The following is a 15,767-nucleotide window of genomic DNA, read 5'->3' as shown; positions in this document are numbered from 1 at the left end:
TCAGTATGCCACAGATACAGATTTTGCAAATATTTTCACACGGATACGGGATGGGGAGACAGTAGCTGGATACTCCCTTCGGGAAGGCTACTTGATGAAAAAGACTATGTTGTGCGTTACACAGTCGTTGAGGGATAAGGTTATGACTGAATGCCACTGTCCACCTTTTACGGGTCACCGCGACATGGCTACCACCATGAAGGGGGTAGAGATATACTTCTTTGGGCCGAGACTCAAAAACGATGTGGAAGAGTTTGTGCGCAGTTGCTTGGTATGCTAGAAGGTCAAGTTTGACAGGCATAAGGCACAGGGATTGTTACAGCCTTTACCCATACCCACCCACCCCTGGGAAAGTATTGCAATGGTTTTAATTTTTGATCTCCCAAGAACACAGAATGATCACGATGATTTTCCGATTACATGGCACGTCTAAGACGATTGTCTCCGACAGAGACCCCAGATTTATGAGTTTGTTTTGGAAGGCAATTTGGGAGAACATTGGCACGCAGTTGCAGTTCTCGTCATCGTTCCACTTGCAGACTGACAGGCAACTTGAGATTGCCAATTCAGTGATCTTAGATTTATTGAAGTCTTGTATCTTGGATCAGAAGACTCAATGGGAAAAGAACTTACCTTTGGTGGAATTTGCCTACAATAACACGATACACTCTTCGACGGGGAAGACGCCATGTGAGATTGTTGAAAGTGCTGCGAAGGTTTCATCCTTCCTGAGCACGAAAGATTAGATATTTGAAGTGGATGAATATTCATGAGATTTGGATACGGCTCTAGTATGCGATACTACGGACCTTTCCAGATCACTGACAAGATAAATGATGTCTCCTTCCGATTGAAATTGCCAGATACTTGGAGGATTCATAATGCATTGCATGTGAGTCTCTTTAACCCTGTTAAGGGTGATTTGCCTGATGATGGGGAGCCTGATGAGCAACCCGAAGTGAAAGAAAACGAGGAGATCCTTGTTCCTGAACAGATTTTGGCACATAACGATACGAAGAAAGGTAAAGTCCGAAGGTGGTTCTTGGTTTAGTTCAAGAACTTTCCTGCATTTGATGCGAAGTTGATGGAGGAGGAGGACCTAGCAGATACTCCTCGGATTGTGAAACTTTACCTCAATTTTTTGGTTTAGCATAGTCTACTCCAAACGGAACCCAGAAACTCAGCTTGGCTGAAGATCTGGTGCAGTGGGATGCACAAGAGGGGAGTTACTCCGCTCCTTTGTCAACAGATGCCTCGATTTTGATACTAAGTCACTGATGTCTCTTTGAGCTTCAAGGATACTGAGAGCTAACAGTATTCTGCTGGATGACTTTATGAAATGGAATTCCTGATAATGATACTGATTTGTTCTTGACTTCTTTTGAGTGCAGGAACTGATAGCCGAAACGACTGCAGCATTTTGGTTTGATTGATCTCGAATAGACATGGTTGCAATAGGGGTTAGTCAATCGGACATCAATGAGGTCCCGATTGGACCTAGATGTGATTGCTAGCTACATTGCCGATAAATCATGGTCTAAGATCCGAATGAACGTTGAATGTCATGTGATGTCCTGTGATGTCTGGTGATGTCTTGTGATGTCGTGTGATGTGACTGTCGATTTTGTACATGTGCTAGATGTGTGTTCCTAGTATGTAGGTACTAACAGTCAGTGTTTGCTAAGACGGTTTATGGCTTTTGTCGGTTTTGCAGGCGTAATCGCGGTCGATTACAATGCTTTCAAGAGGGGGGTATGTCACAAAGTGATGACGTGGCGGACAGCAAAAACCCTAATTTCTGCTAGAAACCCTAGAATTCCTGCAAACCCTAATTTTTGCCAAAAACCCTAATTTTTGAAAATCGCGGAGGCTGATGAATGGCGAGGCTAGCCAGTCTCAAAGACGGATCACAGACTTCTTCAGAGCAGACACGGGACAGCCGCAAGAGCCACTCCCACAGTAGAGCTCCCCCCCGTCTCACACCAGAGGCACACTGATTGACCGAGCGATTGAGCTGGGGAAATCCAGGCGCCCATGACGCGAAGAAATACACAGCATTGATGCAAGCTATGACAGAAAATTCGGAGCACGTTGGCCAGGCATACACGACGCCCGGTCATACTACTAACCATGGAGGAAATTGATGAGATTCGCCAACGACCGATGCTAGATCTCTTGTGATTCAGCTATCCCAACAAGCTGCCCATTATTCTGCTTAGTTTTTGCTTGACCCACATCAACCAACTTAGGACCCCATAGGGTAAGGGAGCCAGTTTAGAGGCGTTTTGTGGAAACGTGATGTTTTTGGGGGGGATTTTGCAAATCTCATCATTTTCAATATTTATGCATTGCTCGAGATTCCTCATGAAAAGGTGAATCTATTGATACCAAAATCAATATTTTTTAGATTTTATTTGAATGCTCCATTTGAAACAATTCAGCTTTTGACGCATTTTGAAGCATTAGAGACACTCAAGACCCAGTAATGGTACACTTTTCAGCAAATCACAACATGACACATAAGCAAGATTCTTGGAATATGCCAAATTTCTTGCCTCTAAGTTGGGGGTGGATATGTATCTAACCTGGGGGTCAAAAAATTTCGTCTCTAAACTGGCTCCCTTACCCTAGTATATATCTTTGTTTTGTACTGTTGTTAGGTTATTTTGTTACTCTGACTTTGTATCAGATCCACCACTTTGTAACTTTTAGGTCTCATAGGTCATTGTGGCCTTTTGAAGACGTTAATATAACATTTCACTTCATTTCATTTCTCTCTGAATCAAGCATCCATTGGAGCAATGTTTATGATCATAGCTCTTATATTCAACTTTGTGAATGATGTGACTCGAGAGATTTCAAAAATTTAGCCAGACTCTTTTGACGTCCATACAGTAAGCAAAAGTTGTAGGCACTGCCCCTGCTATTGCAGGTTGTTCATTTTCATTGGCTAGCTGCTTTTCCCTAAGTGAAAAAGAACATTTACAGATAATTAAGTTGTAAACTCACCACAGAGCATAAAAACCTAGCCATAAATCAGAAAGGCAGAAATGGTAGAATTCTAGAGGGCTCTAAACTTGTTTTCCCCCTGCTCTTCCGGCGAGTACTTGAGGCGCAATCAACCGAACATTGAGCGACTTAGAGCGTGCCTCTGTTGTGCAGCCCTGCTGCCCCATTCACCGATAGCCACTTAGTGCCATCATTGTCATCGATAGGCCTGGCCGACTGCAGGGGGAGAGGAGCGCGAAAAGAGTTTGCTCCGGTGGCAGGACTGCTGCCTGTCGGCTATGTCGCATCGAAATTCATAACCACAATACGAAGAAGTAGGACGAAGAAAGCTGCGTCAAGCTCAATTGCAGTAAAAAAAACATAACTTTCTGCTACGAACTCCGATTGACGCAAACCTAGAACTCAAACGAGGAGACAAACAAGTTTTGGATGAAAAGTGCCATTGTGCTACGATCCATTGCGCTTTTCCCATTTCTCCAAGTTTTGAGCAGAAGACCCCCAAAAATTGAGATGATGTTCAGGGTGTCATCAACAAGAAAACGTAATCAACGATTAGATTGATTAGCAATAAATACCACGCAAAACACTAATCATATTTTTCTTAACATAAAACAACCACAGTTAACAAGAATCAACGCTCAAAAATAAAATTTGTAGCAATTTTGAATCTTACATGCGAATCGCATACACATACTGTTTTGTTACCATGAATTGAATCGACGCGTGATCGTTACCGCTCTGATACCATGTTGAGATGTAGAGAGAAAGAGAGAGAGAGACGAGACAAGAGACACACCATGTACGCTCCCAAAGACTGATTCATATTGAGGACAATATACAAATATATAGGTGAGACCAAGTTGAGTAGAGTGAGCCATATATAGTTCCAACATGCAGCACCCACAATAGGCCTTCGTTTCCTCTTGCTCACCAGCCCGCGTTTCCTCCTGCTCACCATATCGTAGTTTCCCGCCTTTGATGCCTGCAGGCTTTGCTTTATGCGCAACGTGCAATTTAACTGGGTTCCCATGCTTATTACCTTATTTAAGCATTGAAGCATTTCTTATCTACGACAGTATCATATGCTCGGGGAGACCCATGAAGCTTTGATTGCACTATAGGTTTACAATAGCCTAATACCATGCCTTATACCCTCAACTCTGTTCATTAAGCCTAATACCATGCCTTAAGCTTTAAGAGGAGAGCATTCAATTAAGTGTCCCGCTTCAAGAAGCTCACAAATAAACAATCACGAGGGATGGAAGATGCGAGGCCGCTCTACATCGAAATTGTGCGTGACAATGGGAGAAAAACTCGTCAATGCATTGCAACGGAAGAGTGCCGGGCTAAAAAAATATGTTACGAGAAGAGGGTCGACATGATGGACCATCTTCGAGATGATCATGGCACCGAGTGTGATATCCCACTACGCAAGGGTGGTCGACCTCGAGGCATGATGAATCGGACTTCGTCAAGGGCAAACACATACGAGAAGCAATCAAAGGTGCGCTTCAAGGATGCGGCTTATAAGTTCGAGAGAAACAAATCAAAGTTTCTACAAGAGAGGGAGAAGTCCTTGCTTTGAAAATGGAATGCTTTCGATGAGAGTGAGAAGCTAGCAAAGGGATTGAAAGAAGCTTTTGTAGAAAGAGAAATGGCCAATGCATTAGGGGACTACATGAGCACAAAAGATGCACTCATGGCGGCTATACAAAAACGGATTGATGGTGGCTTCGAAATGAATGTAAGCATATATATCGCAACCATCACTTTTTATTTGTTATAAGCATTAAGTTTTTTTCTCTCTTCGCTCTCGACTCTTTTTAGAAGCGTAACCCCGGTGGAAAAATACATAAGGAAGAGGAAAACGTAGAGGACAAAAAAGTAGAGGAGAAAGTTGATATTGAGCAAGCATGTACTCCGGTATATCACATGTAGTGTCGTTATTTAAAGGAATAATTGTATGGTATGATGTTTTGGTGTTAAATGAGTTGCATGTCTTGTAAACAAATGTCACATTGGATGATGGTCATGGTCCTTTTCTTGCATGTCTTTTAGGTTCCTCGTCAACCAAATGCCCATGATTGTGGGTTTTATGTTATGGCTTATATGAAGCATCTTATTGCTGGGGCCTTTGGCAAACGATCAAAGAGTTGGGTATGTAAATGTTTTTCATTGAAAAAACACTTAACTTTATGTGATGGTCTATCTTTAGTGATTTACATGGTTCACTAACTCTCTATGTTTGATGTACATTTCACAAAGACTTGGTTCAAGCACCATTCCATTCAAAGGCTAAAAGAGGAGCTTATAGCATGGAGAAAAAAGTCTCTAGGACTTGATGGAGTGCAAGGATGATGTGTTTTGGACACCCCATACTAGGATATCTATGTAGCATCTCTTTTTTATCTCATGCGTTGGAAATCACTTTATTATATGAAAAACATTTGTGATGTAACTTTTGAGATCTTATGAGAGCATAGTGCAATATAATCCATCTTGGTTCCTCCACTATGTCTCTCTGTGCATCTACTCTTGCTATGTGAGAAATGATGTGTTATGATGTGATAAATGATGTGTTAGGATGTGAGAAATGATGTGTTATGATGTAAAAAATAATGTGTGACCATGTAAGAAATGATGTGCTAAGATCGATTCTAATTCTCTAAGAGTGAAGATCAACCTTGCGAAAAATGGGGTGATCAACACAAAATGATAGACCGATTATTGTAGGGGTAAATGGCTCAAATGGTAACGAGGAATCGCTATAAAATATGAGGAGCTGAGTCTTGAACTAAGGTAATGAAAATTACATGACAACGATAGACCAATTATTGTAGGGGTAAAAGGCTCAAATGGTAACGAGGAATTGCTACAAACTATAAGGAGTCGAGTCTTGAACTAAGGTAATGCAAATTACATGACAACGATAGACCAATTATTGTAGGGGTAAAAGGCTCAAATGGTAATGAGGAATTGCTATAAAATATAAGGAGCTGAGTCTTGAACTAAGGTAATGCAAATTACATGACAACGATAGACCAATTATTGTAGGGGTGAAAGGCTCAAATGGTAATGAGGAATTGCTACAAACTATAAGGAGCCGAGTCTTGAACTAAGGTAATGCAAATCAAACTGCAGTAAGGTGAACTAGGGGTGAACTAGGGAGGAAATCTGAGAATAATTCCCGAGAGGATGGTTTTGGGCCTTGCAGTGGTGAACTAGGGAGGAAATCTAAGAATAATTCCCGAGAGGATGGTTTTGGGCCTTGCGGTGGTGAACTAAGGGTGAACTAGGGGTGGACTAGTCTAATTGCAGTATGGTGAACTAGGGGTGAACTAGAGGTGAACCAGGGGTGAACTAGGGAGAAAATCTGAGAATGATTCCCGAGAGGATGGTTTTGGCCATGCAGTGATGAACTAAGGGTGAACTAGGGGTGAACTAGGGACCTAAACTGAGAATGGTTCCCAAGGGGTGAACTAGGGACAAAATCTGAGAATGATTCCCGAGAGCATGATTCAGGCCTTTCAATCGTAAACTAAGAGTGAACTAGGGACTTAATCTGAGAATGATTCCCGAGAGCATGAGTTTTTTCCCTACAGTGGTGAACTAGGAATGAACTAGGGATGAGCATTGGTTTTGGCCTGACAAGGGTGAACTAGGGGTAATCTAAGGGTGAACTAGGGGTTGATTTGTTGTGAGCACCACAAAAATTCCTAGAGCATACCATATTGCAAACCAAATGTAAAGTCATATATTGAGTGGAAGAGTATCAAGACAAGTGTAACTAGAAGTGAAATAGACATAAACCTTGATTAAGCCGAATAATATACATGACCAAAATGGATCCATCATACGAGCACAAGCCTCCATTGGGATGCAAACACATTACGGAGAACTTCACCATTGTCTTGAACCATTGTAAAGTCTCTCTCATATGTTGGGGTTTCTCTCGATGTACAAGAAATAATCTTGCATACTACATTTGTTGGGATATCACATATTCTCACATGTTTATCTATTAGGTAGGTCTCTCGATCCGGAAGGGTATGTTGTGATAATAAAGGCAATAATGCATGGCAAGTTGCACATGTAATGGTAACCCTAGGGTCAACCATGAATGTTTTGGTGCAACAATGTGGACACCAAATTCGCGGTGTCTCATGAAATCGAACTCGAGACCTGCCACGTTGATGTTTCCTTTGCAATATACCAGTTACGTGAGCTTGCTTTGTTGGTTGGGATGTCCCTGCTTCATAAACCTCTATATTTGGCTCCACTTCTTGTGGCCTCTTCCCATGACCAAGTCTTGTTTGAGTCACATGTGCTTGTATTTGCCGTATACTTCCTCTCATAGGCATCTCAATCGCCTTCGGTGGCGAGGTCTTTAGTAAGGTATCCTTTCAAATGTTGAGTTCACGTAACAAGACTGCTTTTTGAGCCGGATCATTGTCCTTCAAGCCTTCTTCAATCCTTGTAAGTATGCTTCTGACCTCGCTTACACATTTCAAGACCTCATTATCATCAACCCCATCCTCAATTGAGTTGCCTGCGAAATATTCATTGATATCTTCTGTGTTCTGGAGATCTTTATTAACATCATGCTCATTATCCACAGTTGGAATGAAGGGATACAAGTGTGTAAAGTAATTTTTTATGATTAGGTGAAGTGCATATAGGTGTTTACACCCGCTTGTCCAAGCTGGGCAATCACAGTAATTGCATTGCATGCTCACATGATGCCAGTGGCTTGTATTAGAATACTTAGAACCTTGAATAATAGTGTCATCTCATTCACAATTTCCAAGGTGGAAGGATCACCCTCGTACAATTGTAGTATTTTCTCCCCACCATGTAATCGCGTAGTGTGTTGCTTTGAAGAGCCCCAAATGTTGTAGCGGCCCGAGTCAACTAGAGTAACAATACCAAATCAAGTTTAAGATACCTCTTTCATAACAAAGAGAGAAATCAATCCATGAGGGCTTGTATTACTATTTCTTGTTTTTGTTTGAAGAACTCAAATAAAGTACCACGCATTCTAGTGCCAGTTGTTGAATCACCCACAATACCATGCAAGAGATCCACAATCGATCTATTGATCCACGTGTCTAATAAGGTATACTTTATGTATTGCCACAATCTCTCCACTAAGTTGGTAGTGTCAACATTTCCATAGTTGAATAAACAACCAAACTTGGGCCATCTTCTGCGCCATGGGTAGTCACGTCCACACCAACCATTTGTCACATACCTCTGCACATTAACATGAGTTGCATAGTGTTGAAGAAGTTCTTGGTAGTGATTCTCAAATTCTACCTCGTTGAAGGCATGCATAAGTGTTGTCATTGATGAATAAAGATGATCTTGGAGCTCCTTTGGTACCTACATATACAAGAACAATTGGTTATCAAGGTGCACAGAGACCCACACATGCATTGCATTCACAAATAAGAGTCTATAAACCTTTGGAAGAAGATTTTCCACCCATGCTTTCTTTGTGTGGAACCAACACACAATAATGTGGCAAAAACGTTGCTCTCGGGGTCCCGTTTCATAAGAATGCCAACAACATTCATCTCCATTGATGACCTTTGAGAATGCTTCAAGCTCTTAAGCAGAGTTGTCAATGACAAGGGCGGTAGGTCTAACATTCCCCATTCTAGATAGGATTGTAGATAATGTTATCTCTAATGCTATCCTCTCATGGTCTGAGCCTGGGTCATTAGAGCACATTATAAACCAAATTGGAATACCCACACCATGTTGGTTTGGCAAGACAACGGCATATAGTGGTAGCCCAAACGCATTCGTCTTAAAAGTGCTATCAATAGCCCATGAGTTATGCCGAGAGAATCGCATAGCCATTTCCAACATCTATTGGTCTTGAATAATAAGAATAAAGGGCTTTTCATTGCCATTTGCTGCATGAGGATTGTAAGGTTGGTAGTAGCACACCTGCATGTTTTCACAAAAAAAGCTTCAATAGGCACTATGCTCAAACAACTTATGGTCACTACAACTCTCACAAACGAGCACAAATATTATGGATACCTTTCCCTGCTTCTTTAGCATTGTAGCCTCGGTGAACATACATGTCCAATCATCCCTAGAAAGTTTTCCTTGGAGCACAAAATGAGAAGTATACCTAAAATGCGTTATTTTCACCACGAGAAATTACAAAGTGTACTTGAATCAAAGAGATAGCCTAGTAAATACCTTGATTTTGTATTTGAAATGAGATCATTGATACTTCCCTTTGTATCATAAAGAATTTGAAGGTCACTTGATCAACGGAAGAAGACCGTTCATAATGTAATTGCTGTTTTGATAAGGACATCTTTGCAACACTTCGTGCATTGCCAACATCAAATAGATCTTCCATACAACACTCAATCACATTTGGGTGGATAGGTAAGTCGTATAAATACTCACCACTACCAGGGTATGTCCTTCATGAAGAGGAAACAACAAAAGGAGGCCTTTTTGTTACCATCAAGATATTCTACTTTGACTTTGAAAGGGCATCCACACTTCTTTGTTTTTCTAAGCCTCTTTTTGGTACCTTTATTCTGGGGTTGTCCACCTCTATGACAAATGTAATCGATAGTGGTCTTAGAGATACCATGGCTCTTACTTGAACGGACCATAACAAGCCTCACTTTATGCTCAGCCATAATATCCACCAAAGATGCTTTTACTTCTGATACATCTACACTTTTGTGACATTGCGGAAAACGCACATATGTATGCTTTCTTTTGGCACTATTGCATGCCTCTAAGTATTCCTTCCATCTGTTACTTTCACAAGCAGTGAGAACGTCCTTCACATAGTCAAGTGGAATCCCATGTGTTCTAATGTCCACACACCACTCTAGCTTGATCGTTTTAATGGTATCTTCCATCCCCAAGTGATTTTGCTCATGCCCCTTTGTGTATCAACCTTGGACAATGTTCCCCCATTCTTCAAGATAAGATATCTTGAGCTTTGAAGATGATGAGGGTAAACAAAGATAACTCATGCCATCTTCAAGTTGTCCCAAGCACAAACCTTCCTTCATTTTTCTCCATCTACCCAAATCTAGCACCCCTCTAGTATCACAAGCTTTAAGATCTGCCAAGGTGATTAAAGTGTCATCGCTAATCACATTCTTCATCAACTCATAAGTACTCCTTTCAAAAGAATAGAAAATAGGAGAAACATATGCTAGTGGATCGAAGGAAGGTAACCTTGTTTGTGTCCTCCGCGATATAACTTCATCACCTTCAGAGGAGCACGGAGAGTCACTAGCTTGATCACATGTGTTGCTACTGCTTGAGTCACTCTCCCACTCTAGGTCCGATATGATCTTGTTGCCCGCATGGTCTTCAAGTGATTCCATATTGTAGGAAGCTGAGTTTAGTTCACTCTTAGTTCATCCTTAGTTCACCTCTGTGAACCCACATTTAGAGGCGAGGCCAAGTTCACCACTAGTTTACCCTTAGTTCACCCCTAGTTCACTATGGTGAAGTAAAAAAACCTTAGTTTACCTCTAGTTCACCCTAGTTTACTGTTAGTTCACTAATTTCAAAGCTCTCTCTCCTCACTATATGTGCACATTAGAGTCCCCCTATGTGAAGGTTTGGCTTTTTAAAATGTGCCTTCTCAAAGTAATAATGACTGCCCTTTAACTATCCTTGGATTATGTGCAAATCTACTTTTCAGGCCTAGTTTACCCCAAGTTCACCTCCAATTATTAATCAAGAATCTTCCTAAAAAGACGTGCAATTCGCTTTTCCACCCCAGTTCATCCCTAGTTCACCATATCCTAGTTCACCCCTAGTTCACACGTAGTTCACCCCTAGTTCACCGATTTGCCGGACGGCTAGGATTACGTTCCGCTTCCCGCTTCCCTTTCCCACCATAGATCCCCTCTGGAATCCAGCCGTGCCACATAGTGACGGGGGGCGGATATGGCACTTGGCTTAAGAAAAAAACCTTGACTAGCTGGAAGGCTATAAAGAAAGTACCCGCTATATTATTTTCTCCCTTTCTCATTAAATGAAGAGCAACAAAGCTCTAAGAGCGCTCCCCCATAGCTCCAATGTGGAGGCGCGTCCAATAGGCGTCCTATTTTTCCTTGGAGGGCCCTCCAATGGTAAACGGCGCCCCATAAAGCGAGTTAACTCCAGCACCGCGAGTCAACTTTTTTATAGCCCGCCAACCTGAGGTGTGACAACCGAGTTCCAACCTCATCGACACTGCATGTATGGAAACCGTAGTACAAAGATTCCAGTGCTGTGGCTCGTGTGCCTGTTGCAGCCAACCATGCTCCATTCTGCCACTCTCTCTCTCTCTCTCTCTCTCACACACACACACACACACACACACACACACACACACACACACACACACACACACACACACACACACACTGAAGCTCCTCTCTATCTCTCCTGCACTCATACACATCTCTGATACGTTAGTTGCAAGAACTGAAGTCACTCTCTCTATCTCTCCCTCTCTCTCAGATCACTCTCGCTCGTCCCCAGCTCAGGGCATGCTTCCTATTTGTCACAATAAATCCTCTCTTTCATGCTCGCCTTCACCATAGCTTTTGTGCACACACAGAAGGCCCCCCACTCAATTTGCGGTGGTCCATTCTGAAGTATGGACACCTTGCATGAAGTTCTTGGCGGCGCCATAATGGCAATTTCTTTAGCTCTGCACTTTTGGGTGTCAAGTAGTGGCACACATGGTCTTCCCCCAATCGATAGCTCGTCCGATCTTTGCGATGACAACGACCTGGTCATTGAAGCTGCAATTTCAACAATCAATTGCATCATCGCCTTTGCGGTATCCTACCGGCACAATGAAAGAGTTCTGTTGTCGGTGTATGGTACGTCAAACCTCGAAGCCGGCATTTCTGGCATACTTTCTTCCAGTACATAGAGGGTGACGACATTTTCTTCGAAGAAAACTTGCGAATTCCACGACACTGCTTTGACTTCGTTTGCACTTTGGTGCAAGGCGACCTTCAACAAAAACCGATTCCTCGACAGATAGTAGCTGCGGTGCCCACAAGGGTGCTTACTATGCAGAGGAAGGTTGCTTTGTCTCTACACATGCTCGGCATTGGAGGGCCGGTCCATAACATTGCTAATGTGTATGGTCTTGGGCGATCCACTGTTAGTAGAGTTTTTTAGCCAGTCCATTGAGCCCATGATGCGACATAGGAGCACATTCATTCCCTGGCCAACCACACCACAAGAAAAGCAATTGGTGAAAGAGGGCTTCGAAGCAACTTAGTAGGGCTTCCCCAATTGTTGCAGTGCAATAGATGCAACGCATATCAACATGGAATTTCCAGTGGTGAGCTACCCGCACATTCGTTCGATAGGAACCGTAATTACTCTATGATATTGCAGGCGGTGGTCGACAGCAACTTGCGTCTCCTCGATGTCATGTGTGGTATGCCCGGTGTCTGCAATGACATCCGTGTGCTACGAAATTCATCATTGTACAGAAAAGCACAAACCAATGTGATTCTCGATGGCCCAACAATTACGATGGAGCGGCATCGAATTCAAGAATACATTCTAGGAGATGGTGGTTACCTGAACCTGCCATGGCTTGTCATACTGTTTCTTACTGCGGAGCGCGATGATATCTTGCAACAGTTCAACTACAAACTATCAAGTACACGAATTGTTGTGGAGCGAGCATTTGGTAGGTTGAAACAAATGTGGGGTTATCTACAACAACGGGTGAGACAACCTGACATGGAGATCTTGCCAAAAGTCATTGCCACCTGCTACATTCTACACAACATATGGGTGGACTTTGGTGTACCGTTCGATGATGATACCATTGTTGATGTGGAGCAATCTCCACAACCTTTAGGAGTTGCAGTCAAGGGATTGACTACCAGAGACGTCTTGCTCGCTTACATGCGAGATGGTCACATGGACTAGTTTGTAGCACTCTGTAATCTATAATTTAATATGGATTGTTTTGCAGTCTATACATTGCTTTTCTGTCTCTAATTTGATATATACATTGTTGATAATTTATAATCTGAATGCGTCAATGAGTTGGGGAGGGGAGAGAGGGGGGGGGGAGGGGGAGCTTAGTGCTCTGAATGCGTCATTGAGTCAAATTGTTATATATATATATATATATATATATATATATATATATATATATATATATATATATATATATATATATATATATAGAGAGAGAGAGAGAGAGAGAGAGAGAGAGAGAATGCAAGGTTCATAATGTGTATCCATATTTGTCCACGCTGCACCTTCATCTTTTTTGGGGGGGGGGGGGGGGGGGGGGGGAGAGAGAGAGAGAGAGAGAGAGAGAGAGAGATTGGCACAATGCACAGTGCATGGTAAAATGATAGACACACAAAAATTTTGGCCTTTTGCAGTCACACAAAATATCAGTAGGCTTGATAATTCAAACACACACTATGAAGCATTTAAATAACTTAACCAAATAACAAACTAAAGGCTCCCAATGCTTCATTAAGTTTTGGGTTTTGGGGGGGAAGGGGGGGGGGGGCAGGTGGACATAGATAGTGAGGGTTGATGAGAGCAAGAAATTTCAATTTCTTACTGCCAATAACGTGTTTGCAAGTTTTAAATCAGTGCATCTACATTTTAAGTAGTGCTCCCTATCTTTCTGAAAAAAGAGAGAGAGAGAGAGAGAGAGAGAGAGAGAGAGAGAGAGAGAGAGAAGGGTGCACAGTGTGTGGGAATCAAGTTAGACACAAACAATATTTGGCATTTGGCAGTCACCAAAAAAATCCAATTCAGTATGGTTGATGATCCAAAAACACACTATTAAATATTTAAAGATCTCAACCAAATAACAAACTAAAAGCTTTACTTTCCAATTCAAATAGTATCCCAACATTGAATATCACACCCACAGTCATGCAATACCAAAGATGTTTACCAGGTAACAACTACTCAATGCAGACAATGATAGATAAACAAACACCTAGGAATGCAACCCACAAGTATTACTCTCTCCGTATCGCCAGGGAGGCAATGGAGTCGGCCACTCGGTTCAAGGAGCCACAAATTGCATTTGCACTGTCACGAGTGGCTTCGTTTCTCGCCTCCTCGATTTCTACCAATCTCTTTCCCCTAGCGTCTTCACGTGCGTCCTTCCGGTCCTCTGAACTTTGCAACACCATCGCCAAGTTATTCATCGAGTCCACGAGCTCCTTGATGTTGTTGCCATTCACCCGTGAGTGCCACTTTCGCTTGATCCCTCTGAGCTTCCTTCTACTGGTGCGTCACTGGGTCCACCATCATCGTTCGTGGCAAGAGGCGGTGTTTGTTGCTCCACTGTGCTATCACCATCACTAGGCATGGTATGGTTGTATTCTTCGTCGCCTACATGCGAAGAAGTAAAAAAATTAGGGTGAAATCAACAATGTCAAATAAAAACAGTAGTTAGCGAAAATAAATTCGTGAACCGAATTCCAATGGGACTTGTATACCTAGTGGCGCCGTGTCATCCTCCATAGAGTCAACCAACAATCCTTCGATGTCGGCATTGCAGTCCCTGCCAAAAAACATCTGCATTTTGTTGTAGATTTCGAATGGAAAGTTTTCTATAGGTAGTCCTTTTGTGCACCGCTTGGTTTGAGTCATTTGCTAGTAGCTAGACCACCCTAAGGGAATCTTCCTCTCATAGTCATTGAGCCTATTGAATAGGGAGTGTACTTTCTCCCACTCCGTTTTGCATTGTGCCTTATTACGCATGACGCCTTGTGCCTGACATGTCTCAGCAACCACTTGCCAGCGGTCGCGATGAGTACGCTCATAAACCCCTCCTTCACTCTGACGTACCTGTACTTCTTTCTTGGCCTCGACCAAAGTGATGATCTCGTGGAGCCGCCAATTAGTTCGTGCAGGAATTTGTGGCGTATGGGTCAATGAAGGCACCGGTGCTCCCTCAACTGAGGTGTTTCTATCACTAGGGATAGCAATCGGAGCTAACCTACTGCCTGGCGATAGGCCCTGATGGGAGGCATGCTTGATTGGTGTTGGTAGAGCCGATGTTAGACGTGCAGACAATGGAAGTGACATTGTGGTTGGCAGTGGACACGGTATTGAAAGCAAGGATGGCCTTACCGGAATTGGCCGCACCCAAGGTAAGAGGATGGGTGGATCAGGGCGTAGTCCAATGTCTACGAAGGCCGATCGGGGCGGTGTTATTGAAGGCCCCCAAGCACATGAGCCCCCAGGCCTCCGATTGACGATCCAGCTTGTCGTGGATGCAACCTAGACCCCATTACCAAGGAGTTTTGTTGAGGTGATCCATTTTCTGGCGCCATTGGATGGATTACCGCAGCCAGCTCTTAGATCGTCGACATCGCTTCATCGAGTAGGGACTCCGTGGACGGGATAGAAGAAGGCACCTCCTCGCCATCGTCGCTCCATTCGTTGTTGAGATCCATCCGCAAATTCTCTCGAGACGACATGGCTGCAGAAAAACCTAGAGAAACATTACAAAAAAATGGAGTGGATCATTATAATTATCTCCCATGCACCAAACCGAAAAGAGTGGCAGTAGTAACTTCAGGTTGATTTCTTTATTAAAATCATAATAATGATTAACCACTTAGAATAGCAAAATAATTGCAGCAAAGCACAAGCTCATTTTGGTTACATTTACGAAATCACACAAATGATTACTCACTGAGAAAAGCCAAATAATGGCATTCAATTATAAAAGTTAAACCACAAACCCT

General features: G+C 42.7%; 1 protein-coding gene and 3 pseudogenes across 1 annotated transcript; 1 reads left to right on the top strand and 3 right to left on the bottom strand.

The window, feature by feature from the left end:
• Window positions 1–4,310: 4,310 nt before the first annotated feature.
• On the top strand, window positions 4,311–4,947 carry LOC147423210 (uncharacterized; annotated as a pseudogene).
• A 1,731-nt stretch (window positions 4,948–6,678) lies between these two features.
• LOC147423209 (uncharacterized) lies at window positions 6,679–10,388 on the bottom strand (annotated as a pseudogene).
• Window positions 10,389–14,024: 3,636 nt separating this feature from the next.
• LOC147423208 (uncharacterized) lies at window positions 14,025–14,595 on the bottom strand. The gene is given in 3 exon segments (XM_086502265.1): window positions 14,025–14,282; window positions 14,284–14,403; window positions 14,503–14,595. Coding segments are annotated over 3 exon segments (471 nt in total).
• A 72-nt stretch (window positions 14,596–14,667) lies between these two features.
• Window positions 14,668–15,497, bottom strand: LOC147423207 (uncharacterized; annotated as a pseudogene).
• Window positions 15,498–15,767: the final 270 nt, after the last annotated feature.

This window comes from Adiantum capillus-veneris, chromosome 26 (genome assembly GCF_014529385.1).
Source record: "Adiantum capillus-veneris isolate H3 chromosome 26, ASM1452938v2, whole genome shotgun sequence".
Taxonomy (NCBI): domain Eukaryota; kingdom Viridiplantae; phylum Streptophyta; class Polypodiopsida; order Polypodiales; family Pteridaceae; genus Adiantum; species Adiantum capillus-veneris.
The sequence above is the reverse complement of the archived record's forward strand: the minus strand, read 5'-3'. Positions and strand labels throughout refer to the sequence as shown.